This window comes from Vicia villosa, linkage group LG7 (assembly GCF_029867415.1).
Source record: "Vicia villosa cultivar HV-30 ecotype Madison, WI linkage group LG7, Vvil1.0, whole genome shotgun sequence".
NCBI lineage: Eukaryota > Viridiplantae > Streptophyta > Magnoliopsida > Fabales > Fabaceae > Vicia > Vicia villosa.
The window spans coordinates 95,644,487-95,670,263 of NC_081186.1; the positions used below are offsets into that span (position 1 = coordinate 95,644,487).

General features: G+C 32.4%; 3 protein-coding genes across 3 annotated transcripts; 2 read left to right on the plus strand and 1 right to left on the minus strand.

Annotated features, from left to right (window-relative positions):
* The first annotated feature begins 127 nt into the window (after window positions 1-127).
* On the plus strand, window positions 128-2,479 carry LOC131615993 (uncharacterized). The gene is made up of 4 exons (XM_058887199.1): window positions 128-464; window positions 1,349-1,385; window positions 2,022-2,105; window positions 2,289-2,479. The coding sequence occupies exons 1-4, from the start codon at window positions 156-158 to the stop codon at window positions 2,339-2,341; spliced, it is 483 nt and encodes a 160-aa protein (XP_058743182.1). The 5' UTR covers window positions 128-155; the 3' UTR covers window positions 2,342-2,479.
* Window positions 2,480-2,630: 151 nt separating this feature from the next.
* Window positions 2,631-7,921, plus strand: LOC131615992 (receptor-like protein EIX2). Its single transcript, XM_058887197.1, has 2 exons — window positions 2,631-7,321; window positions 7,421-7,921. The coding sequence occupies exons 1-2, from the start codon at window positions 4,013-4,015 to the stop codon at window positions 7,424-7,426; spliced, it is 3,315 nt and encodes a 1,104-aa protein (XP_058743180.1). The 5' UTR covers window positions 2,631-4,012; the 3' UTR covers window positions 7,427-7,921.
* A 7,076-nt stretch (window positions 7,922-14,997) lies between these two features.
* Window positions 14,998-19,642, minus strand: LOC131617885 (CSC1-like protein At3g21620). Its single transcript, XM_058889155.1, has 12 exons — window positions 19,351-19,642; window positions 18,580-18,924; window positions 18,339-18,485; window positions 18,087-18,222; window positions 17,831-17,932; window positions 17,414-17,533; window positions 17,222-17,302; window positions 16,792-17,132; window positions 16,461-16,706; window positions 16,018-16,342; window positions 15,674-15,907; window positions 14,998-15,526 (listed from the first exon to the last, which is right to left on the minus strand). The coding sequence occupies exons 2-12, from the start codon at window positions 18,891-18,893 to the stop codon at window positions 15,275-15,277; spliced, it is 2,298 nt and encodes a 765-aa protein (XP_058745138.1). The 5' UTR covers window positions 18,894-18,924; window positions 19,351-19,642; the 3' UTR covers window positions 14,998-15,274.
* Between the last annotated feature and the right edge of the window lie 6,135 nt (window positions 19,643-25,777).

The window sequence follows — 25,777 nt, forward strand, 5'->3', positions numbered from 1 at the left end:
AATATTTCAACCAAAAATACAAAAAATTAAAATTAAAAAATAGGGTAAAATGACAAGTGACATGACTAGGAAAAAAAAAGAAGAAAAGGAAAGGTCTTAACTTAGCTTCACAAACTACTAAAAATAAAAAAAGTTATTTGTTCTCTTTTTTATCAATGGCTACAATTTCTCACTACACTCTTCATCCTCTATCTTCTTCTTCTTCTTGTTCAACTTTGGTTCATCTTTCACCATGTTCTTCTACATCTTCTCTCACTCTTCCTCAACCTTCTTCTTCATCCAAATTCTTCTTCCCATCTTCCAAATGCAGACGGAAACCAACCAAACTCAAACACTTGATGATCATTGATCCAATTTTGCTGTTTAATGGCCTTGGTAGCGCTTTCTACTTTGATACTCAAACACTTCTTGCTACTGTTAGTGTTCTGGCTGCCATTGCTCTTTCTCTCTTTCTTGGTCTCAAGGTAACAACAACAACAGCAACACATTTTGCATTTCTTCTATTATTGTTTTTTTTTTAGGTCTCATAAAAATGTTTCTTTTGTTTGTTAATTTGTCTTTGTTAAATGAAAATTATGCAATAGGAAATAGCAACAATTGTTATATTGTATTTTTTCCCCATTATCTTATAGCATTTTTTGAGGTGGTACTTCTAGTGGTTGAGCTTATAGCAATATCATTTTTTATCTTCATTATTATCATTTTAGTTAAATTTTTTGAAATATTAATTTAAAATCATTTTATGTCATTTTCACATTTTCTATTTATCAATTATTTAACCACTAATTTTATCAAACAATTCAAATTTATTCATTTAGGTTATAAGTTAGTTTAGAGGTTAGCACAATCGTTTTAAGATTTTGGAGGTCCTGTGTAGATTAGTCACAATTCAACATTGACAAAACAACTAGAAGCCTTATTTTCTCATGATTTAGCCGTGACAAAACTATTATGAGGTTCTATTTAACCATGGTTCAACTGTGACAAATTTGAGGCCATGTGCTGTATCCCATGCTGCACACCCTCAAAGACGACAATTTATCTGCTGCTTTTTACCATCTATGCTTTCAATAATGTCATGGATGTAAAGCTAAGCAACTAGCTTCCCTGCCCCTAGAATAGAGCACTGTGTTGTTTTAGAGTTCGCGACCATTTATGGAAAGTATATATTCATATGGTTTCCAGGAGTCAAGAGAACGGTAGTATGAGGGACTAATCCCATATAGTCTTATACATGGTTGCATCCAGTTTTACTTCCAGAGTGTATTTCCCTTGATAGCAATAAGATTGTGGATCAAGGTTGATACTTTGTTTTGGACTTTTTGTAACGAGTGATGTGGTTTTGTAGGGTGATCCGGTGTCCTGTGAGCGATGCGGTGGAAATGGTAATTATCTTTCTGATTTTGGACTTCAAGATTGATGTACATTTTTGTTGTTTCTCTTATGCAAGTTATTATTGCTTTATATTTTGCTAGTGTGAGAAGCATTTTAAAATATCAGCAGTGAGGACATAACATGTTACTTGTTTAGAAAGATGATTGAGTAAGCATAGTGGGATGAAAGACTTATTGATTATTACCTTACCCCTATACATCTCTACCTTGAAAATGGAAATACATTGTATGACAATGTGCCATCGATTATGGCTATGAAACACTGACACAAACATGACACTGACATTAACATGTAGAAACCTATGGTAATTTGAGAAAATATAAGTGATTGAATGAAACCACTGTGTCGCACTAGTTGCAGCACATGTCAAACACTCCCTCACGTCTTAAATCTGAAGTGTCCATGCTACAGGTCATTGAATGGGGAAAGAAAGTGGCATACATGCTATAGTGATAATTATGGTCCACAGTTGTATTTTCTATTGCCATTGCACTTATTATTCTGGCGAACCTGTTTGTTCTTTAATCAAGAGGATTCTGTTTTGTATATGACTTAGAGGCAACTTGTATCAGTATCGTTGAGTGTTAACAAAAGTTAGGATTTTAAATGCGATTATTGATAAGCAGGTGGAACAAAATGTGTTTTTTGCAACGATGGCAAGATGAAACAAGAGATGGGGTTGGTTGACTGCAAAGTATGCAAGGGTTCAGGTATTTCTTTATGTCTTATCAGTTATCACTGCCATACAAATATTGCTATGTTTTCCTTGGATATCTAACAAAGTTGCATTTATACTTCATTCTTTGTTTATCTGGATTGACAACACTAGTGAAAACCAACAAGATATTTCACCGAATATTATGCTAATACCTGCGCTAATTCACATTTTGTAGGATTGATACTCTGCAAGAAATGTGCTGGTTCTGGCTATTCCCGAAGATTATGAGCTTTGAATTTTGCTAAATATCTTAAATCTTCTTGTTCTGAAATCTGTAAGATATTGTAACTATCTTATTGTTCATAGTTTATATTTTTTTTATGAATCTTTTTAATCATATAACTATGAATCTTTTTAATCATATAACTATGAGTCTTTTTAATCATATAACCATGTTTGCCTTTGACATGTAACTTAGATTTTGTATGTTTAAAGTTCACAAATGTTCATATATGATTATTTGTCACGTTTCACAAATGACACACAATTAAAAAACAGATACATCATCCATTTTCAGTACAAAAATGTGACAGCAGGACCCAAACTGTTTGATTTCGAAATAAGAGGACTAATTTCGTTAATCATCTAAAATAAGGAATCAAAATTGTAATTAGACCTACTTTATAAAATGACCATGTCTAAGAAAAAAAAAACATTATAATAATAATTAAAGCTTTCAATAAAAAAACTAATCTACCCGCGCATCTCCCTAGTTTTAATTAGTTTCTTTTGAGGCAACGGGTTCTTGGTTTGTGGACATGTTTCCGTGTTGGCGCCCGGGTTCATTCGCTATCCTCAAAGATTTAGACTTGGAGCTCAGTTTACAAACCGTTTCATTTTGCAATTTGGTTTCACGCCTATACATGAGTTCTAAGAATTGTGCTCGTAGTGCGTGTGTTTGCTCATAATTCATATCTAGGTTTGCTTTGTTTATCTTTTGGACTTTTTTTATTGGAAAATGCTTATTAGTAAGAAAGTGGAAAAACAAGAAATGCAAGAATAGATCCCAACCATCCATTATCACCACAACCCCCATGATCCCTATTAAAAAAGAAGTTAAATTTAAAATTAATTTAAAATTTACCACTAAAATAGTGACACATACTCATTCTTGCATTTCTTCTTCAAATTGCTTCGTACTAAATAACACTACTCTTTTTTATTAGGGTCACGTTTTGTGTTCTTTAGTTTTTTATACTCTTCTCTTTTTTATTTTAATCTATTTAGGGTGTTGCAGATGATGATTGATTCACCATTTGCACCCTTCTTGCCTAAAAAGAAAAGGAGGATAGAGAAGTTAATAGTAATAAAATTTAAATCGTACTTATATTTGGTGTAGGTGTAAGATTATGCGTCAAAATAACTTTTCTAAAACATTAAAGTTAAGTATTTGAGGTCCACTAATACTTTCTTTTCTTCCTACTTTTTTGTTTAAACCAAACGACAAAAGCAATACTCTTTCTACCCTTTCTCTTCCCTGTATTTCTGTCCTTTCTCTTTCTTCTCAACCAAACAATGTGTAAATGTTGTAGGCAGCGTGTCCAATTATTGTAGCTAATGTGAAGGAGTATCATGGAGTCATGGTCCAATATTAAATAATCAAGAAATGATTCTTTGATAAAGTTTTCAATGTCTTATTATTATATAGTAACTAACTGGTATCTATCTTTGATTCATATTGGACTGGATATTGTTACAATATTCCAAGTGGTCTTTTAATATATTATTCACTGAATTAGGTGACATGCTTTCTTTGAAAGTATCTACAGATTGAATGAATGCATCCACAGTCAATCATCATGTTCTTTTTTCCACTTTGTCTGCCAGAATTATTTGTCACCTTATATTCCATATGAGCAGCAATCAATTACTCATTATCATCTCTTCCACTAACTAAAGATGATGAACACTAGTGTTGTATGTATTCTCAAATTAGTTGCAGTACTCTTTGTTGCGGTGTTGCAGTTGTTTGTGAATGGAGCTGTTGGTTGCTTAGAGAACGAGAAACATGCTCTCCTTCAGTTGAAGGCAAGCCTTGTTGGAAACTATGAGACTTCCCTTTTGACAAGTTGGGACAGTAAGAGTGATAGTTGTTGTGCATGGGAAGGAATCAGTTGTAGCAATCAAACTGGCCATGTTGAAATGCTTGATCTAAACCAAGATCAGTTTGGTCCTTTTCAAGGCGAGATCAACACGTCGTTGATGGAGTTGCGTCATTTAGTTTATTTGAACCTTAGTCATTGTCTAATTTCAAATAGTATTTTTCCAGAATTTTTTGATTCTTTAAGCAACTTGAAATTCCTTGACCTCCAATCCTCGTATTACTCAACAGAAATTTCAAGTGGTTTTGCTCGGCTTGGACACTTGCAATATCTTGATCTTTCGAGCAATAACCTTGAGGGTACAATTCCAAGTCAATTTGGAAGTCTCTCTTATTTACAGCACCTTGATCTCAGTTATAATGCCTTAGTTGGAACCATTCCTCGTCAACTTGGGAATCTCTCTCGTTTGCAGTACCTTGATTTTTCGGAGAATGGTCTTGATGGAACTATCCCTCGTCAACTTGGAAGCCTTTCAAATTTGCAGGAGCTTCATCTTCAATATAATCAAGGGCTCAAAGTTGATGACGAGAATAATCATGTTGGAGGTCAGTGGCTTTCTAATCTCACTCTTTTAACTCATCTTGACTTCAGTGGCATGCCGAATCTCAATTCTTCTTATCTCTGGCTGCAAACGATTGCCAAGCTTCCGAAAATACAAGAATTAAGGCTCTCCGGTTGTGCTCTTTCTGATCTTTATCTTGATTCTCTGTCCCGTTCACGTTTGAATTTTTCTACTTCTCTTGCAATCCTTGATCTTTCATCCAATACCTTCTCATCATCCAAAGTATTCGAATGGGTGTTTAATGTCACTTCCAACTTCATCGAGCTCGATCTTTCCTCTAACAACTTCAATGGCACCATTCCATATGACTTTGGCAACATAAACTGCAAACACCATACTTTGCACTCATTGCATTTTGATTCTAACAATTTGAATGAAGATATTTCAACTATTCTTCTGAAATTCTCTGGTTGCGTAAGATACTCACTGCAAGGTATTAGTTTACGTCACAACCAAATTACCGGAACATTGCCTAGCCTTTCAATATTTCCATCTCTAACAACAATCGACCTTTCATTCAATACGTTAAGCGGCAAGCTTCCAGATGAAATTCCAAAATCGTTGGAGTCTTTGATAGTTGAATCAAATTCTTTAGAAGGTGGAATTCCAAAATCATTTGGTAACCTATGTTCATTAAAGTTGTTAGATTTGTCAAGTAACAAGTTGAGCGAAGATCTTACCCCGATACTTCATAATTTATCGGTTGGGTGCGCAAAGTACTCGTTGCAAGAAATAAATTTAGGTAGCAACCAAATCATTGGCACGGTACCTGACATGTCCGAGTTGTCAGCTCTCAAAAACTTGGATCTATCTAACAATCTATTACATGGCAAGATAGTGCAAAAGTCTCCATTCCCCTATCAACTAGAAGTTCTGAATTTGGATTCTAATAACTTAGAAGGTGTGATCAGCGACTCTCATTTCGGAAACATGTCCTTGTTAACAGAATTACACTTGAATGGAAATTCATTGTCACTGATATTCAGTGAAAATTGGGTGCCACCTTTTCGACTATCTTCCTTAAGTCTACGCTCTTGTGTTTTAGGCTCGAATTTTCCAAAATGGTTGCAGAGTCAAAAACATCTTTACGATGTGGACATTTCTAACGCAAGAATCTCTGATGTAGTTCCCGTGTGGTTTTGGACTCAAGCGAAAAATTTAGTGTTCATGAATATTTCTCACAATAATTTATCTGGCACAATTCCAAATTTCTCCATAACATTTTCAAAAGATTGTACACTTATTCTTGACTCAAATCAATTTGAAGGTCCAATCCCCCCATTTTTTGGAAGTGCAATGTTTCTACGGCTGTCTAAGAACAAATTTTCAGAAACTTCTTCGTTTTTATGTTCTAACACTACGGTTTATAATTTGTTCTTGTTGGATCTATCAAAAAATCAATTATCAAGGCAACTCCCCGATTGCTGGGATAATTTGCAAGCATTAGCATTTCTAGATTTGAGTGACAATACTTTGTCCGGTGAAGTACCATCCTCAATGGGATCATTACTTCAACTTAAGGTATTGATATTGCGTAACAATACCTTCACAGGAAAGTTACCCGTCTCCTTGAAAAATTGCATTGAACTGATCATGCTTGATGCTGGAAATAATAGATTCTCAGAACCAATACCGAATTGGTTAGGACAACAATTGCAAATGTTAAGCTTACGAAAGAATCAATTCTATGGAAGTCTTCCAAAGAGTCTGTGTTACTTAACAAACATTCAGTTGTTGGATCTCTCAGAAAACAATCTATCAGGACGAATTTTCAAATGCATCAAGAATTTTTCTGCAATGTCTCAAGATGTTTCCTCAGATATTTCCACAGAATCCGTTTTATATTACACAGTTACCTATAGAGATAGCTTTGAAGGCTTTGATATTATTTCATTGTTGATGTGGAAAGGTGCAGAACAACAATTCAAGAATAATAAGCTCATTTTGAGGAGTATTGATCTTTCAAGCAATCAATTGGTTGGAGAAATTCCAGAAGAAATACAAAACCTGATAGAATTAGTGTCTTTGAATTTATCAAGCAACCATTTGACCGGAAAAATTACGTCTGGGATTGGAAGGTTAAAGTCACTCGAATTTCTTGACTTGTCGAGAAACCAATTATTTGGCCTAATTCCTTCTTCTCTAGCTCAAATTGATCGTCTGTCTGTGTTAGACCTGTCTGATAACAATCTATCTGGAAGAATTCCAATCAGCACGCAGTTACAAAGTTTTGATGCGTCAAGTTATGAAGGGAATGCCGATCTTTGTGGGAAGCCACTTGATAAAAAATGTCCGGGAGATGAAGAAGCCGCGCATGAGAAACCAGAAACAATTGAAGAAAGTAGTGGAGAAGATAAAAAGTATATTTATTTGAGCGTGGCATTGGGATTTATCACAGGATTTTGGGCACTGTGGGGATCATTGTTTCTCATCAGGACTTGGAGACATAAATATGTGTTGTTCGTGAACAACATAGTTGACACAGTGTATGTGTTTATGGTGCTGAATGGAATCAAATTTCGAAGGTGGCTTAGAGGTTTGCAGGTAACCTTTTTCTTTTCCGTTTTTCACTCTAGCTTACGTATTATTTTCAAGTTATTCGGACATATGATTTATTTATTTCTATGATTATAATTTTAACAGGAATAGTTTGTCTAAGCATCTCCAGTAGAATCATATGCGAATCTGTTGAAGAAAAGTAGCAGAACAAGTAACTGCTCGGAACATACAAAAATTAAGGAATTCAAATTTTTCTGTCATGTATTAATTATTAACATAACTCATTTATCATATATGCAGTGAGATTAATGATGTTATTCTGAAAGAGAAAAAACATGTTTTGTAATCTGTTATTGAGACTGTAATGATGACACTCTTAGTCCTTTCTTAGTTTTTCAATATTGTTTGTATTGAAGTTATTGAGAAAACAATATGATTGTTGTGAATCACCATTTTTTCTAAATGTTTCCTGAAATTAAATGAAGAGTAAAATATTATTATGAAGTATGGATTATGAAAAGGTTTGATTATACGTAAATAATGTGATACATGATTACAACGATTTATGGTAACTGACCAAATGGAGAGGAAGCATTATGTTCACTGATGAGATGTGTTATTAGTTAATCCATTTAAGGTAGTTAGAAGGTGGTTAGTTAGTTAGTTAGTAGTTATTTGGGTCGGTTACTTGGATTACAAGTTACACAACATCTGTATATAAGTGAGGTGGTGAGTTTCATTTTGCACCAACTTCTCCAATAATAATACAAACTCTTCTCACACATCTTCTTCCACATCCTATATGCTCTCTCTTTCTCTTCACTAAGTGCAGTTGCACTAACAAGATGTTATGTGACTTGACATTCATGGCTTAACAAACTCTCAAGGCACACTTGTGAATTGTAATGAAAATAGTTGATTGATAGAAACTGGATTAGATTGCAGGAAAAATGATTTATTTGTATGAGGAACTAGAGTTTTGTCCACCATGATTTTTTAGAGGCAGACTTAGATCAATAAATCACTTTAAAATTATATAAAATAATTAAAATATTATAAACTCAAATTGTTTCATTCTCATCACACAATTAAATAATTACATTTAAAACCTCTCTTTTTTGCTATAATTTGTTCCCTTCTTCATTGTTATTTTCATTTCTAGTTTAATTTCTCTTTCTTCCTCGCTTTAAAAATGGAAATAATTGTGAAAAATATAATGTGGAAACAACATTCCTGAAATAAAAAGTACCAAGAACAATTTTTAAAAACTTGAAACAAACTTATAATTATATTTTCGAAAATCTAATTTCAATCTTTGAAACAAACACAACCAAGTATTTGATGTTTTCTCAATAGTGTATGTATCTTGTTTGGAAAATTTCTTTTTCAACCTTTATGGTGTCGCTGACACCTATGAAAATTCTAAATTGCCCTCAGGTATTTTCGGAGATACATCTCCGGATACACCTTAAATCACCTAATCCTTTGTAAATCAAGCAGCTACCCCATTTTTGCGAAACATTAATGGGGGGGGGGTGTATTCAGAGATGTATCTCTGAAAACACTCCTGAACCCATTTACTATGCGTTTTTCATTGAGATAATTTATTTAACCATTTAATAATATTTTCGGAGATGTAACTCCGAAAATATTAAGCGGGAAATCGAATATATCACCACCTTGCTTGATCATCTCTCCCACACTCCATACCTCATCCATAACCCAATACCCATGGAAATGAACAATTGTTTACTGTTCGTGAACTTATGCTTCAATGGGCCCGTATGGATGCCAAGAAATTGGGATTTGGCATTGTAATTGGAATGTTTGACAATGGCTCTAATAGAAGGTAAGTATTTGTAAGCATGAGATTCGAGAGAAGTGATTCGTACGTTCCACTGATTCGGAAGTTGAAACGTGATGACACTGGATCGAGAAAATGTGTGTATCCGTCTAAATTGTGAGGATATTGTAAGGTGAATGATACTTGGAAATTTAATGTAATTTTTGGTTTACATAATCATGCCTTGCGAACCGAGCTAGTTGGTCATCCCATCGTATGTCGTCTGAAACTGGAAGAGGAAATTGTTTCAGACATAAGTAATATATATTCAACACTGATGGTGTGACTGTCGTATGTTTCGTAAATTGAATGTATTATTATCAACGATGTAATCTTGATATGATTTAATACATAAGTAATATATATATTCAACAATGATTGTGTAAATGTCGACTGTTTTTGTATACATTTTTTATGGTTTACAACTTCTATTTATGTTTACAAAGTTTCTGGTCCGTTGGTTCAGGGGTGATTCCGGATATATCTGAATAAACCCCATACTAATTAAAAAAAACACAACTTTTACGCATGTGCATATCCGTAAACACCATTTTTTCATCAAAAAGGATTTATCCGAATATGCATCTTCGAAAAGTGTCCTGATGACAAGATAATGTTTCTAAGATGCATAGCGATTAAAGACTTGTATAAATAGAGTGTCTCTCATCCCATATTTTCTACAAAACACACTACAATAAGTGAATAAATACCTATCCCCACCTTGCATTTTGTATGTTTCAATGGTGAGAAGCCGCTATTTCAATTTAGTGTCACCGAGAACATAAATCTCGCCGATCTGATATCTAAACTAAATACTTACCTGTGATATCCAGAAAATGGAAGATTTGTCAAGCTCGACTATCGTTCACACTCGTTTGACAGCAAAGTGAAGATTCAGTTCACCAACTTCAAACTGAAGACAGATGAAGATTTAAAGGTTATGTGAAGTACTTTTCGCCACTATGCAACAAAGGGTCCAATTGAAGTGGATGCAAAGATTGTAAGTTCCGTCAAAGATATTATCAATATGTTGCAACGTCCTAAATTACCCATGTATAATGAATGATATGTAATGTTAAATTTAAGTTAACGACTATCTATGTAATGTAGAGTGCTTTAATTTAATGTCAAGTTGTTGTGGTTCTAGATCTTATACGGTTTTTGTTGTTGTTTTGAAGTATTAACGTCATTTTTAGATATGCATCTTCGAAATATAACAAATACACTTTCTGAGATGCGACTCTGGACTAAAATTAAGTATAATGAAATGGCTCACTTGTTTGCGTTCAATCTTGTGTGAAATACGTGCATCCGGCGATGCATCTACGAACTCTAGAAACATTTTTAGGTTTCCATCAAAGGTTTGTTAGAAGGCATTGAGGAGATGGGAAAAGAAATTCCCTTTTGTTGGCGTTACCTTTTTTGGGCCCAATCAATTTCCAAATGTATTAAATGTTACTTGTTAAAAATAACTGCCGACTTCATTTAATTAGAAACATATACTTATTAATATATTTTATGCTGAACTTTCCATCCTTTAAAGAAAAATTAAATTCATATGCTTGGCTTCCGAATCTTTAAATCAACTAGTATATAACCCGCGCGTTGCGCGGTTGTCCAATAATATATTACTGTCAGTGTATATAAAATTTTAAACTTTAAAATATTATTATTATATTTATTATTATGACTATAATATCTAAAATAAGTATATTTTAAAAAGATATTTATATTATTATTATTATTATTATTATTATTATTATTATTATTATTAATTTTGAAGTGATGATGGTTCATTTCAAAAGTTTTATAATGATGTATTGAATAGATGTCTTTAAATCATAATCAACTTAAAAATTATAATATTTAAGTTTATAAAATTAATTAATGAGTAATTGAAAAAATGATACATTTAACAATTAATATTTTTGTTGTTTTGTTAAAATATTAAGTTCATGGTTAAAATATGTGATAAAATATATTGTAAGACCCTTTTCTTAAAATGAAATATTATATAATACTCTTAAATTTATAGGACAATGGTGCTCTATAATTATTCTTTTCATCTTTAAACAATTGTAAAAGTCAATAATCAAATTAAAAATTCTAATATTATAATTTATAAAATAATAGTGTTGTAGAATTATATTATGCGAAAAATGTGACACATATTCAATACATAAGAGAGATAAAAACAATTAATCATTAAGAAACGTCAATTAAGTAAAATATTTAATATTTTAAATTTATAATTATCATTAAATTTGAAACATTGATGATTCAATTAAACATTTTTTTAATGATGATTCAATGTAGAGTTTTCAATTAATATTATTTTTATTAAAACTAATTTTAATCTATAAAATTAAAATATTAATTTATTAGTTAAAAAAAGAAAATGTTAAAAATACTAATACAATGACCTAGCAACATTAGAGATATAGTTATTTTTTTAAGGTTGTCATAAGATTTAGAAATCTAATTGATATGGTAAAAGTAGTATATTTCAATCTCATGTTTAATTAAAAAATTTAATATTATTATTTATAAAATATTTATTCTAAGGTTGTTACTACACCAATAATCAATCTGATGTGAGATGATATAACAAATAAAAAAAATTTAATTGAATTCTATAGAGATCAAATTTTACTAATTTTATTTTCAAATGACCAATTTATTTAGTTTTTTCAATCTATATCAAGCTAAACATTCCATCAAGACCCACCTTACTCTTACAACTCCCATTTTAATACTAAGCTCAAATAAATATTTTTGTTTATTGAAAATCTATAATAATTAAATAAATAAATTTAAATCAATTACACATTTCTTAAAGATTACTTTTAAAATTATACTTACATGAACTAAGATTTTTCTCAGGATTTTTAAGTAGGAAGGATATAAAAGTAAAAACAATAAAAATTTTCTTTATCCTCTTTTTTCATCCACATAACAAAAATAATTATATTTAAATAAACAGTAAAAAGAAGAGGAAATTGTAAAAGTAAATAACGAAATATTATATTGATTCTAAAAACAAATTATTACATAAAACTATTGACAAAATGTTTAAATAATTGATACATAGATTAAATTGAGTCAAGGACCTGCAACATAAATTAGAGTCATTAGCGTGCAATATAAATCAAAAGACAGTTAAAATATAAGTGAGAACTAAGAAAAAATAATAAAAATATCAACACAAAAGAAAAAGAAGATCTCATTTTCATATGGATTGTGATGGTAGATAAGACCTATTTATATTGATTTTTTTTTTAATAAATAAAGAAATTGAATAGAGGTTAACAAAAACATTTAATGGGTTATCGTTTTATTATCAATATAACTTATTATAAGAGTTACAAATAATACTTTTAAGCATAACTTTAATTTGTCATCATTATAATTAAAATATGTTTATTGTTTATTATTTCTAATTTAAACACATGTTTTTAATTTTTTTTATTATAGAAACAAAAGATGAAAATTAACAAAAGAATTATTTGAGAGTAGCATTGCTTTTTAATTTTTTATTTTTATTGAGTAGTAACTAAAAATGCTGTTTTTTTTCTTTAATGTTTATATATAATCAATTACCACTATTAATTTTTTTATTTTGATTAAAAAAGTTAGATAATAAGATATTACATCACAACTAACTTTTAATAAAAAGTTTTATTAATATTTTTAATATGATATTTTTTACTTTATATTTGTCAAAACTGATTTTTATATGCAACTTTCATTTTTTTTTTATCTCTATCTCTTCATCAAAAATGTTATAAAAACTAAAAAAAAATCATTTAAAAAAAATATATCATAAAATTTCTATTTTTATATGTTATTTGAGTAATATTATTTATTTTTTAATCTCTAATAAAATATCTCAAAAAAATATTAAATATGACGGAATTATTAATCTATTCAAATCTATCATTTTTAATTTTTTTTCTTTTGTTAATCTATTTCATTATTCCTATTCCATAACCACCTACCATTCATTAGACCTTTTATTCCATCAGTTACAAAATTTATTTGCACATTTAATTGATTTTCAATTTTATTCGTCGACTCTTTATTCTTCGATTCTATATATTCTTTCTCATCTTTCCTACTTTTTTTATTTATAAATTTCAATAAATTGGATGTATTGAATAGACATAAAATAAAAGAAATAAAAAATTATAGAAATAAATTGAAATTAAATTAATTTTTTGATTATTTTTAATTTTAAATTCTAAAATTTATTAAAACTTTTGTAATGTATAATTATATTCTTTTAATTTATTGTTTTTGTTATTATTATTATTATTATTATTATTATTATTATTATTACATATTACCTAAACATAAATTTTTAATTTATATTAAAAACAATGATTTTTTCAACTGGGAAAAGAGATAAGTTTTTTTTTTTTTATATTGGTTGGGATATTTAATTAATTAGGTCGAAATTGTTTTAAAAATAAGTTATGAAATTATTATTTATTATATATGTTGTTATTATTATTATTATTATTAATAATGGTGAGTCTATATTATATTATTATTATTATTATTATTATTATTATTATTATTATTATAATTATTATAACTATTATTTTTTTATTGTAGGGACCAAATAGTAATATTATAATTATTATATTTATTAATACTTTTATTATATATTTTTAATTATTGTAGGGACAAAATAGTAAATAGCATAATTACGATTTTATCAAGAATTGTTGTCATATTTTTATTTTATATTAATGAACCTAAAAAGTGAATTGAGCAGTCGTAATAATTATTGTATAAAATATATAGAATTGAGCAGTGAACATAGAATTTTATAAAATATATTATTGTATAAAATATAATAACTATTAAAATATATAAAATATTATACAAACAGCATATAAAAATAGAAATTTTACAATATTTGTTTTTAAATAATTTCTTTTTAGTTTTCGCAATATCTTTACTGAAGAGATAGAGAGAGAGAGATAAAAATCTGAATATTACATATAAAAATCAATTTTGTAAAATATAAAGTAAAAAATACTATAATCATTTTATTTTTTTATAAGAAAATATTAATATTATTTTTTATTAAATGTTAATTGAAATATAATATCTTATTACCTAGTTTTTTTAATCAAAATAAAAAAGATTTAATATTGGTAGTTGATTATATTGTTACAATTATTTTTATTATTTATTATTATTATTTTTAATAGTGTTAGTAGAATATTATATCATTATTGTTATTATTTTTAATAGTATTAGTAGAATATTATATTATTAGTTATTTGTTATAGTTTATTAATGTAAAATTAAGAAATATTAATAATACTTTTTATTAAAAGTTAATTGTAATGTAATATCTTATCACCTAAATTTTTTTAATCAAAATAAAAAAGATTTATTAGTGGTAGCTAATTATATTATTGTTGTTATTATTATTATTATTATTATTTTTATTATTATTATTGTTATCAATATTATTATTATTATTTTTAATAGTGATAGTTAATTATATTATTATTATTTTTAATAGTGTTAGTAAAATATTATATTATTATTATTTTTAATAGTGTTAGTAAAATATTATATTATTATTATTTTTAATTGTGTTAGTAAAATATTATATTATTATTATTTTTAATAGTGTTAGTAAAATATTATATTACTATTATTTTTAATAGTGTTAGTAAAATATTATATTATTATTATTATTATTATTAGTTATTTGGTATTAATGTAAAATTAATTTTTAAAAAATAGAATTAGAGTTGGTGATAGAGTTGCTATGAAGAGGACATGTGTTTAGAAATGATGTTAGAGTATCTATCAACATGACATGTGTCTAGGGTTGTCATCATGACAACCTTAGATTTATATTAAGTAGATAATTGATAAAACAAAGATGCTGAAAATTTGATACACAATTGATAAAAACTTTTTAAAATTTGACCTGAATACCTTATGTCATCTCTCTCATCCCAAAATTTTCTTGCTTTGCATATTTATGTACAAAAGAAAATCCGGAAATCACTGTGCAATGTTTATTATAGTGACTTGTGAACCAAGGCAACTATGCTACCTCCAGGAACCTGCAATCTAACTATATAACTATGCTGCATTAACTCTAAGACTGTTAATGCTCATCATCATACTTCACCCGTGTCATGCACCGAGGACAGTAACGAACCACTATGTTTGCTAGGTGCAGGTGTATTCCTCCGCGACTGGCGTTTTGTTTGGACAACAACCGGCTCTTCCTTCCACTCTTGACTCATTGCATCACTGTCTGAGTCATCACCATCTCTGAAAACTGGATGGATATATGCAGTTTGGAGAAACTCTTTCAAATTGAAGTTTGGCTCTTTTGTACGCTCCAATGTATCTTTCACCATTGCTTCCTGAAGTTCACACGCCACAAAACAAGAAACACAAGAAAATTTAACACACAACTTATAAAGAAGCAAGTTCGAAACATAGGGTAGGCCTAAAATATTGCTTTTTGTTTGTAAAATACGCAGAATACTAATTTCAACCTCGGGACTAACCTGTAATGGATGAGTAGTGAAAGCAGGTTCGTAGCTTCCCTTGCAAAACCGATGAAACCATATTGTCAAAACCGGGAGAGCGATGAGTAGTGGAGTTGAGTTAGCAGCTTCTTTTGTACTCAATAATCCCATTAACAGAAGTTGTGAGATAACTAACGCAAATACAATACGTCCGTGAATATCAGGCCAGAATGCTCCCGCACTCTCATACTCTTGGTTGTACACATTTATAATCTGCCATTCAGTTTAAGCCATTAATATCATACAAAATCGGTAATCATGTTCGTGGTAAGTGTGTAAAACCGGTAACGACGAGAATCGAAACAACGTGAATATCTATCTACCTGATGACGGTAGACAAGATATGCCAAACCAAAGAACACAATGATGTATGGAAGTAGAAATGGCGTGACCACGGCGTACACAAGGCCAAGCAAGAAATAAAGTTGAATTTGAGGTTCTCCGGTATTGAAACCAAAAGTCCCTGGATCCATTGCTTCTTCTCGGTCTTTTTCAGTCTTCACCAACAAGAAATTCTTTAAGTGATAAAATATCAAAGGCTTCAATCTTAAAATCTCACCAGCACATCCAGCCCACCCATCAACCATTATGTATGTTATGAAGAAAGTCGCTTTCATTGGAATCGAAACACCGATTGTCTTCGGAATTCTGCATACACACAATTTTTTTGCATTATGAAGAAACAAACCATGTACAAGTAAATCAACCGTTGATAATATGAGTACATACAATTATATAAATGCATGCGTATAAGAGGAGCACTTACTCATTTGCAGACTGATGGAGGAATTTATCTAGTTGTTGGAATGCCGTTCCGGTAATTATACTCCCGAGAAACACATTAATGAACTGAAAGATGTAATATCTTGTGGCTGCTCTTCTTTCTAGAGCAGATTTGCTAACAAACCCTTCAAACTTGGACATCATCATCAATATTGATGGCAAAAATATGAGGAATATCTTCAAAGCAATCCCAGGAAGTAAACCTTGTATAAGAGATTTAATTACTTTTCTGCAATAAACATGAAGCTATGTTAACCAATAAACAGAAAAATGTAATAATAAAATGTGAAAAATGAAAAAAGAAATAACAATACATTTCAATGATGGCTTTGAGGAAAGGTGCTGCTTTTTCGATGCCTTCAATATTAGCAAGTGACTGTACGAATGCAATTGGAATCATGAAGAAGAATGTGAGAAAGAAGAACGCAACAGCAATTACAAGCCTCCTTATTGTGAGTGAAACATATGGTATAGCCATGTTATCCCAATACACGTCACGGGGTTCTGGAGCCCATTCTGTCAACCATGTCGTCGGATTTCTAGTTTGTTGAGTCTGTGCACAAACTGCCGCACCCCAACGAGTTCTGAAGGAAACAAAAGCCGCTGGCATTATAGATTTAGAATTCTTCGTGACCTTTTCTTTCTCCAACTCTATCTGAAATTTTAGAGAAACATCTTACATTAAAAATGAACAATTTAATAACTTCTTATGCAAGAAATATATTTATCAGAAGGTCTGCTTACGTCTCTCGATAGCCTCTCAATTGCACCAGTATAAAAATCAATAGCATCCACTTTACTACCACAAAGGCCTAAACATTTAGTCTGCAAGTATAACGTTAGCCACAAAGAATTAGATAGTGCAAGAGGGAAGAGGAAAATGAAATGGAAGATGACTTGGAGTTTATAGAGACCGGATTACTCGAAATGGCGTACCTTTACAGTTGGCCTTATGGTTTGGTTTCTAGAATATTTAAGTTCATAGTAGTCAAGCCAATTCTGTTTTTTCTTTTTCTGGGCAACTAGACTAGAGAGTTTCTTTGCATCGTAAACAACCTGCAAAATATCTCTAAAAGTAAGGAAAACAATACAGCCGTAGCAAGATTTAAATCTCGATACCAGATATATCTTCTTTTAGACGCATCACATTATTTGCTTCTTATAATAGAGAAAACTACTATCAATTGGAACATAAGTAAAAATGGATTTGAATTTGAAGTAATAACAAGTAAACTTGACTGTTTTGATATGCGTAATCCAATAGTTTAAGTTACACAACATTGTTAGTATTACAAGCTCGAGACAAAGATAAACAATTAGGTATGTGCAGTTGTAGCAAAAAAAGGATCATACCTGATGAGTGAGATAGTTATCTGGATGATTGACCAAAAAGAAATGTTCAACTAGCTCACTGACTGATTCATCGGCATCCGGTGGTACATTCCTAACAAGTACCTGCACAAACTCACGTCAGTTTCTTGAAAAAGGAGCATGGAGGAACAAAATGAAAAAGCAAAGTCATTTTGGAATATATATCCTTATCTTAGAAGCGGTGCTACTATGATTATTAGCATATTTTATCTATGAGTGTGATAAGGCTTGATCTTACCGTGAATTGATCAGGACGGCGTCGTTCAGATGCAAGAAAAGACAATCTCATTGCTGCAACTATTTGATACTCCCTTTTCAAGATATAGCATGTCCAGAAGGTAAAGGCATAAGCCATTACCAAATGAGTCCAAAATCTGCAATAAATAATGAGTTGTTGAAAGATAAGGAAACACACAGAGGTATTATGTAAATATAAAGTTCGTACCAAATGTTAGAAAACAAGAAATATAAGTTTAACAGTTTTGCATACCTATTTGATCCCATTGGAATATTTGAAATTGAAAGCTTATCTACGCTTGTATATTCCACATTTGAACGCTCCAACGTGTTATTAGTCCAATTGACAGGAACCATAACAGAAAATGCAAGGAGTGAAATTGGGACAAATATTTTCAGCCTGCACTTCAATTTTATAAGATAACGCAGTTAGTAAATATAAAGACACAAATAAACCTTTAATATTAGACGAGTCGAAGAATAACCGAGCATACCCGATTAAGTAAATCCTCAAGTACACAGCAGAATCCAAACCAGCATGTTCAATTAGTTCAGGTTCCGGCATTTTCAACGCTGCAGGCATCCAATTCAAGAACTTTACGTATGACCTGAAGTCTATATTGACAAATTTCGACACAAACGCCCCTCCTTGCAACGGACTTGTCCTTAAACCTTTCAAATACCATTTCGGAAAATAAACCCTATCGTTTATAGGCTGAATCCGAAGTATCGCAAATGCAAGTAAGAAAGCAATTGCAGTAAGGATGTTTATTGCAGCTGCAAATCCTATATCTCCAAGTGAAGCCATGTTCTTCAATTCACAACAAACAAACTACTCACTGCAAATATACAAAATTTCATGATTTCATCAAAACCATTTCATTTGAAATTGCAAACTTTTATACATCACAAAAAAAATTGCATGCAAGATAGTCACATCAAATCACAGAATTTGAAAGTACAATGTTCTTTTGAAGCAAGATAGTGACATTATGATTTAACATCTGATCTAAAAACATAAGATTGAAAAAAAAGTAAAGTGGTGGGGCTGAAAATTCATAAATTCAAGAAATTATTTTTCTTTCACCCATATATTTCATCTAATTCTTCATCAAGCATCAAAACAAATAAAAATTGTCTTTTTGTATAACAAAAACATTATTCTTAAAAACACAGAACAAAAATCTACAATTGAAACAGTTAACAATGAAAAAAAGGAACATAGAAAAAAAAACATTAGACCCATTGCATAGAGTATACATTACCTTGTTTAGCATCAAAATTCTGAAACAGCAAAAAGGTGAAACAAACAGAAAGGAGTTATTGATGAAACCAAAACTGAGATGATGAGAGTGACACTGTTACTGTTAATGTTAATGTTAGTTCAACGCTCAAGCAGGGGCAAAATGGAGAAAACCAGAAGAAAATAAGTCAAAAGTTGCAAACTTTATGGGTTTTGATTTCAAAGGGTATAGTAAAAATATAAAATTTGTAACGAAACGTCTCAATTTGCTGAGATATGAATTGTGCCTACTCATTCATGAATAGCGTGCCGACCAACTAGCCATACTCTGTCTGAAACGTGCATGATGAAAAAGAAGTAAAATATTATATATAAAAAATAAGAATTTAAGCATTAAAAAATGGAATAAAATTGAAGTGTTTTTGACTTGAAAAAGTGATTTTTTTTATGTGATATGAATTTTTTTAATTATATTTCTTATTTAGATATTTTAAAATAATGACAAAATTCATAACTTGAAGTTTTTTAAAGTTAAATAGGTATGAAATCATATTCTATTATTTAGGGAGGACAAGACAAACAGACCCAAATCTGTAAGAAAATTGTGGGAAAAATGTATTTTATATATTTTTTTGCGGGTTTGAATTTGGGTGAAAAAACCCGAATCCAACGGGTGTGAGCGTGAGTGTTGTATTGCTACCCGAATAACATTAGGGTTTGGGTTTGGGTGTCGATTTCGAATGCATGTTTGAGTAGTGTGAAACCTGCATCCGATCCGACCCGTTGTCATCTCTACTATTATTAGGAATTTGTGAATAATATGACAATATGTTTTTTAGTGGAAAAAATGGAATAAAGTCATTTTCTTACTTAAAATATAAAAAAATATGAAAAATATAATAAAATTTATTATGTTGGATTTAATCGCTTTATGATATTATTATTTTAGATTAATTCTTAAAATACATATATAAATATTTACTACTCTAATATCAATTAATAATTCTTTATAAGAAAAAGAAGAAAGACTAAATCAAAACGGCATGAGATTGTCCATATCCCTTATATATTTGTATATTTTTTTATGGTATAAAATATGGATTCTAATATAGCAAACAATCAAAAGTCATATTAATTTTACAAAAAATAATTTTTTTGGCATGAATAAAAAATATTAATAAATGGGCAATTGGGAGAAGGAATATTAAATTCCATAAAACAATGTTTTTGTTTGGAAACATGTGGAAGTGGTGTGGTTGGGTTGGGAGCATATTGTGACGTTTGTTTGTTTCCATAACGGCTATATTATATTAAATGTAGAGAGTACTTTTTATTTAAAAAATCGTCATAATGGTCCACACACAACTATCACCACTTTCTCTTTTTACATGCAAGGGCAATCAATGTTCATCTTCTAATTATTTTCCATTCTGTTTCTTGATAATCATCTTTTTAATTGTATTTTTTTACGGTTTTAAGAGCTCGTTTGGCCCAACTTTTTTAAGTCTTAAAAGTTACTTTAAAGTTAAAGTTAAAAATAAGAGCTTTTAAAATAAAATTAAAGTTGTTTGATTATGATTATTTTTTAAACTTTAAAATTATTTTTAATTTAAAAGTTGTTTTTTAATATATATATATATATATATATATATATATATATATATATATATATATATATATATATATATATATAATGCGTATTGATTAATTGTTGTATTAACATATATATAATTTAGTGTATAATATAAAAAAATTAATAATTATTATTGAAAATATTATACAATAAAACAAGATATAATATGCAAAATGAATAAAAAGTTGGACAATACTAGCATCTACAAAAATGATAATGTAAACAGAAGAAGAAAAAAATAATAAATAAAATATAACTTTAGATGTTATTAATCATAGAAAAAATTAAAAAACTTACGGTCTATTGTAATAGTGCCATTTTTTTTAAAGAAAAGTGTTTTCAATGGGATTCGAACCGCGGCCACATATTTTAAGCTTCGAAAAAGTTGGTTTCAACTCCTTTTTTACAAGTTCCTTTTACTCAATTTTTTGTCTTTAAAAAAAAGCTACTTTTTTTCATAAGAGCTTCATAAAAAATGTGTTTGGCCCTCCATCTCCTTATAAGGAGAAGAAAAGTAGATAAAAAGTCGGGCCAAACAATACCTAAATGTATCTACACATATGACAATATTAAAATTAGTCAACTAGTTATAGTTATGCAGAAACATGAAACATCTAGAAAATTTCTTTATCAACCCCATGTCTTCTTGGTCACCTCTGGTGAAAAACCCAAACTACCCCTAACTTCGGAAATGCATTTCCGAAATGCAAGAAAAAGGTGTTTTCGGAGATGCATCTCCGAAAGCGCCTTTTTTTTTGAAAAAATTGTCTTATTTCGGAAGTTCATTTCCGAAAACAGCATTTCAGAAGTTCATTTCCGAAATACTGCGCGTTTTGCAGATTAAGCAAAACAGCCCCCTCCCCCTAATCATTTACCCTAATCTTCTTCCAAACTCAACCCCAAGAGATTTTTGTGCAAACCAGTTCCAAGCTACCTCAAAGGCTCCATCTACTTGCTCTATTACATTCAAAAGTCCTTCAATCTATTCAATCGGTAAGCATTTTGATTTTAAGATCTATGATTAAAATGTATATTAGGGTGTTTACAAATAGCAAAAAATGTATTAGGTTAGGTTTATACTGATATTTAGGATGTTTAGAATGTGTAGACATATGTTTGATGTTTGGTTTAGGGGTCTGCCATGGAAGTTGCAGAAAACTTCCTCGCAGGGGTGTTTCGGAAGTTCATTTCCGAAAACACCTCCATCCCAGTTTCGGAAATGAACTTCCGAATTGTATCAGAAGTTCAATTTTTTTAGTTTTTTTCTTTTGTCTCGCATATTAATCGATTTCAATTGTTTACAGGAACATGTCAGGCAACCAACCAGCACGCATCAGACAAGGTAGGGAGACCCAGACTGCGTCGGCTAGACGCGAGCGTGCAGCGGCGCAGCTGGCGTCGACACAGGGATGGGGGCAGGGTCGGGGACGACGTGTGCGAGTTCCCGTGGGCGAGGGAGAGGGTACATCTGCTTCAGGATCTTGGAGTCGGCTGGCCCGGGTATCTTCTTCCCGCCAGCGAGAGGAGGAGGAGGATGAGGAGGAGGTGGCGGCAGTGCCCTACCACGAGCCGGAGGGGGTACCAGATGTTGACCCTCCAGCCGGGGAGGAGGATGAGCAGGAGGACAACTATCCGGGAGAGCCCTTTGACACTTCCGTGCTGATTCACTACCACGATCACGTCGCTCGGCGTATCTGGGAGGGAGAGGTATTTTTTATAAATTAACCGTTTATTTGTCACCATTTTTTACAATTTAACCGTTTATTTGTCGCTTATTTAATATATGTCGCTTATTTGTTTTTTTTGTAACAGGAGAGAGAGCCGTTGAAAATGGTGAACCACGCCCGGAAGATTTTCAGTCTGTTTAAACCAGCAGCTGAGTGGTTTAACGACCATGTGCGAGGTTCAGGGCTTAGCGGGCTCTGCATGACGGGGTACACCACCATCAGCACCGGCATGCAGGGGGCATTTGTGGAGCGCTGGCACAAGGAGACGTCCTCTTTCCACTTGCCGGTTGGGGAGATGACGATCACCTTGCATGACGTGTAGTGTCTTCTCCACCTGCCGATTAGGGGGCCGCTGTTGCACCACTCCCGGATTCAGAGGGTCGAGGCCATTGAGTAGATGACACTCTATTTGGGCATGGAGCACGAGGTTGCTCACTTTGAGTGCGTCACGACATCTGGGCCTCATATCCGGTTCACCACACTGAGCGCTTATTTTGAGCACCACCTGGACGCGGCGGCCGATGCCGAGCAGGAGGGTGACGAGCTATTCACACAGTATCACCGCGGCTGCGCTCTCCGGTGCTGTTACATGCATGTGGTAGGCGCTGCATGCTTTGTGGACAAGAGTGCAAGGTACGTCGACGTGACCTACCTCCGCTACTTCATGGACCTGGATACCGTTCACCAGTGGAACTGGGGGGCAGCTACTCTGGCATACCTCTACCAAAAGCTGAATGAGGCCTCCAACTGGAGGACGAGGCAGTTGGTCGGTCCTGCACACTACTTACGGTACGTTTTATTTTAATCCATTATCGTATTTATTTATTTATTTATGTTTCGTATTTATTTTTAATACATTATCGTGTTTCTGTTTCAGAGCTGGATCATCTCCTACTTCTCCCGCATCCACGGCTTTCACATCGATCCTGCGTACGTGGACGCCATGCCCAGGGCCGCCAGATACGTTCTCTAGAGGGGGAACGATGCGATGGGACCATACCGTGGATACCTGGACCGCACGATGCACGACGACGTCACCTGGAGGCCGTTCAGCGACTACGCTCAGATTGTCCCCTTTGACGACATTGCTCTATATTCAGGCTGGCTGGCATGCGGGACTACCATCATGGTCCGGTATCTCCCTGAGCGGTGCATGCGTCAGTTCGGATTCGTGCAGCGGACCCAGGTCACCCTTTGAGGCTGCTCCCGACACAGTGACCCGAGTGCAGCTCACTGCCATATGGGAGGACTGATAGCATCATGTGGTACCGCAGGAGTACCGTCTCACTCGGGTCACACAGGACTGGCACAGTGAGGAGGGATACGTCACATGGTTCTATCGGGTGTCACATCCTCTGTTGAGACCCGACGTTCCCGGCGCTCCTAGGCCAGCACACGAGGAGATCCTGGAGAACCAGCAGGCCGAGGATGACCACGCCATTGATCTCATGCCGATCTGCCAGCGGATAGAGATGCTTGGGCGGGACGCGTTAGATCGAGGTGTCGTTCAGCAGGGCGGTCCAGAGGCTGTGGCCGTGATGGAGATGATCGTCACTGATGCGGGCCGTGCGGCGGCATATAGGTGGCAGAGGAGGTCCCAGGGAGAGAGGGTTAGACACACCCAGTAGTGGTCGGGTTTATTTATTTTTTGTTTTCGGATTGTATCTTTAGCACATTATTATTATTATTTGGATTCAGACCGGTTGTATATATTACTTTTTTTTTATCATATTAGTATTTTCACCTTTATATGTCGTTTATTTTATTTCCCGGTTTCTTTTAATTAAAAATACGAAACTGTTAAGAAAAACATAAAAAAAATCTCTGTTTCTGCATAATTCGGAAGTGCATTTCCGAAACCCCTCAAAATCTGAACAAAGGTGTTTTCGGAAGTTCATCTCCGAAAACACCCCCCATAAGGTGTTTTCGGAAGTTCATCTCCGAACACACACCCCATGAGGTGTTTTCGGAGATGCACTTCCGAATTGTGGAAATTTTTAAAAAAAAATCAATGCTTCGGAAGTTCATTTCCGAAGCAGGGGTAATTTGGGTTTTTCGCTGGGGGTGACCCCCATAGGGAGGTGGCTAAAGAAATTTTCAACATCTATGTGAATTTTGAGTTGATGTCGTTTTAAAATGAAAATTGAAGTTTTTTTCTAGATGAATTCACGAATTAGGAAAAATATATTGTCATAAATAGTGTTAGGCAGCATATATAATCGAAGAACCATTAATTAAAAAAATGTATGTAAGGTAATGCAGGTCTAAGCACAAGGAATAGCATGTTTAAAACAATGCTATCTAAAATTTAGATTAGATTTTGTGTTGTCCTTATAAAAGTTAAATTGAAATAGAAAGATACTTAATTGTATTACTCCATCTGTCTCACAATGAGTAATCCAACATACCATTTTACACAGAATAAGAAAAATGTATAAAAGTAAGAGATAAAATATTTTTTTTACTATACTATCCTTATCATGTATTGAAAATGGTGAAAATTTTAATAATTAAAGGGAATAATTAGAAAAAGTGTATTGGAAATTGAAATGGATCACTAATTTTAGGACATCATTTTATTTCAAATGAGTCACTCATCGTGGGACGAAGAGAGTAACACTCTATGTTTTTTTTTTTGGAATTTGATGTTGTGATTATTAAAACAAGTGGAGATTGTTGCCATTAATATTCATTAATAGCCATTGGTGTGTTTCAAAATGATAATTGCAAGTAATTCAAGAAAAATAATTTCACATAGAAAGTTCAACTCAATTTAATGGTTCTTATATAGAGTTTCATTCATTAACTAAAAAGAGAATAAAGTGCCACATTTACAAATGTGGTAGTCCGAAGTCTTATGCCACTTATCGCCTCCACACTCTCCATCGCCGCTATCGCGACACTGACTCTAGGACGAGGGGAGTGAGTGTAGATAGGGGTGGCAAAACGGGCCGCCCGCCCCGCCCCGCCTTAAGCCCGCCAAAAAACGAGCGGGGCGGGCATGCCCGCCAAGTGAAATGGGCATAAAAATCATGTCCGCCCCGCCAAGATGGCGCGTTGGCGGGCGGCGGGCTTGCCCGCCTATTTTT

Excerpts from the sequence above, each read along its gene's own strand:
- LOC131615993 (XM_058887199.1), top strand. The coding sequence starts at position 156 with ATGGCTACAATTTCTCACTACACTCTTCATCCTCTATCTTCTTCTTCT. Across the intron at positions 465-1,348 it reads CTCTCTTTCTTGGTCTCAAG|GGTGATCCGGTGTCCTGTGA; the intron begins GTAACAACAACA and ends GTGGTTTTGTAG. Across the intron at positions 1,386-2,021 it reads TGAGCGATGCGGTGGAAATG|GTGGAACAAAATGTGTTTTT; the intron begins GTAATTATCTTT and ends ATTGATAAGCAG.
- LOC131615992 (XM_058887197.1), top strand. The coding sequence starts at position 4,013 with ATGATGAACACTAGTGTTGTATGTATTCTCAAATTAGTTGCAGTACTC.
- LOC131617885 (XM_058889155.1), bottom strand. The coding sequence starts at position 18,893 with ATGGCTTCACTTGGAGATATAGGATTTGCAGCTGCAATAAACATCCTT. Across the intron at positions 18,223-18,338 it reads ATTCCAATGGGATCAAATAG|ATTTTGGACTCATTTGGTAA; the intron begins GTATGCAAAACT and ends TATTTATTGCAG. Across the intron at positions 17,933-18,086 it reads GCCGTCCTGATCAATTCACG|GTACTTGTTAGGAATGTACC; the intron begins GTAAGATCAAGC and ends GAGTTTGTGCAG.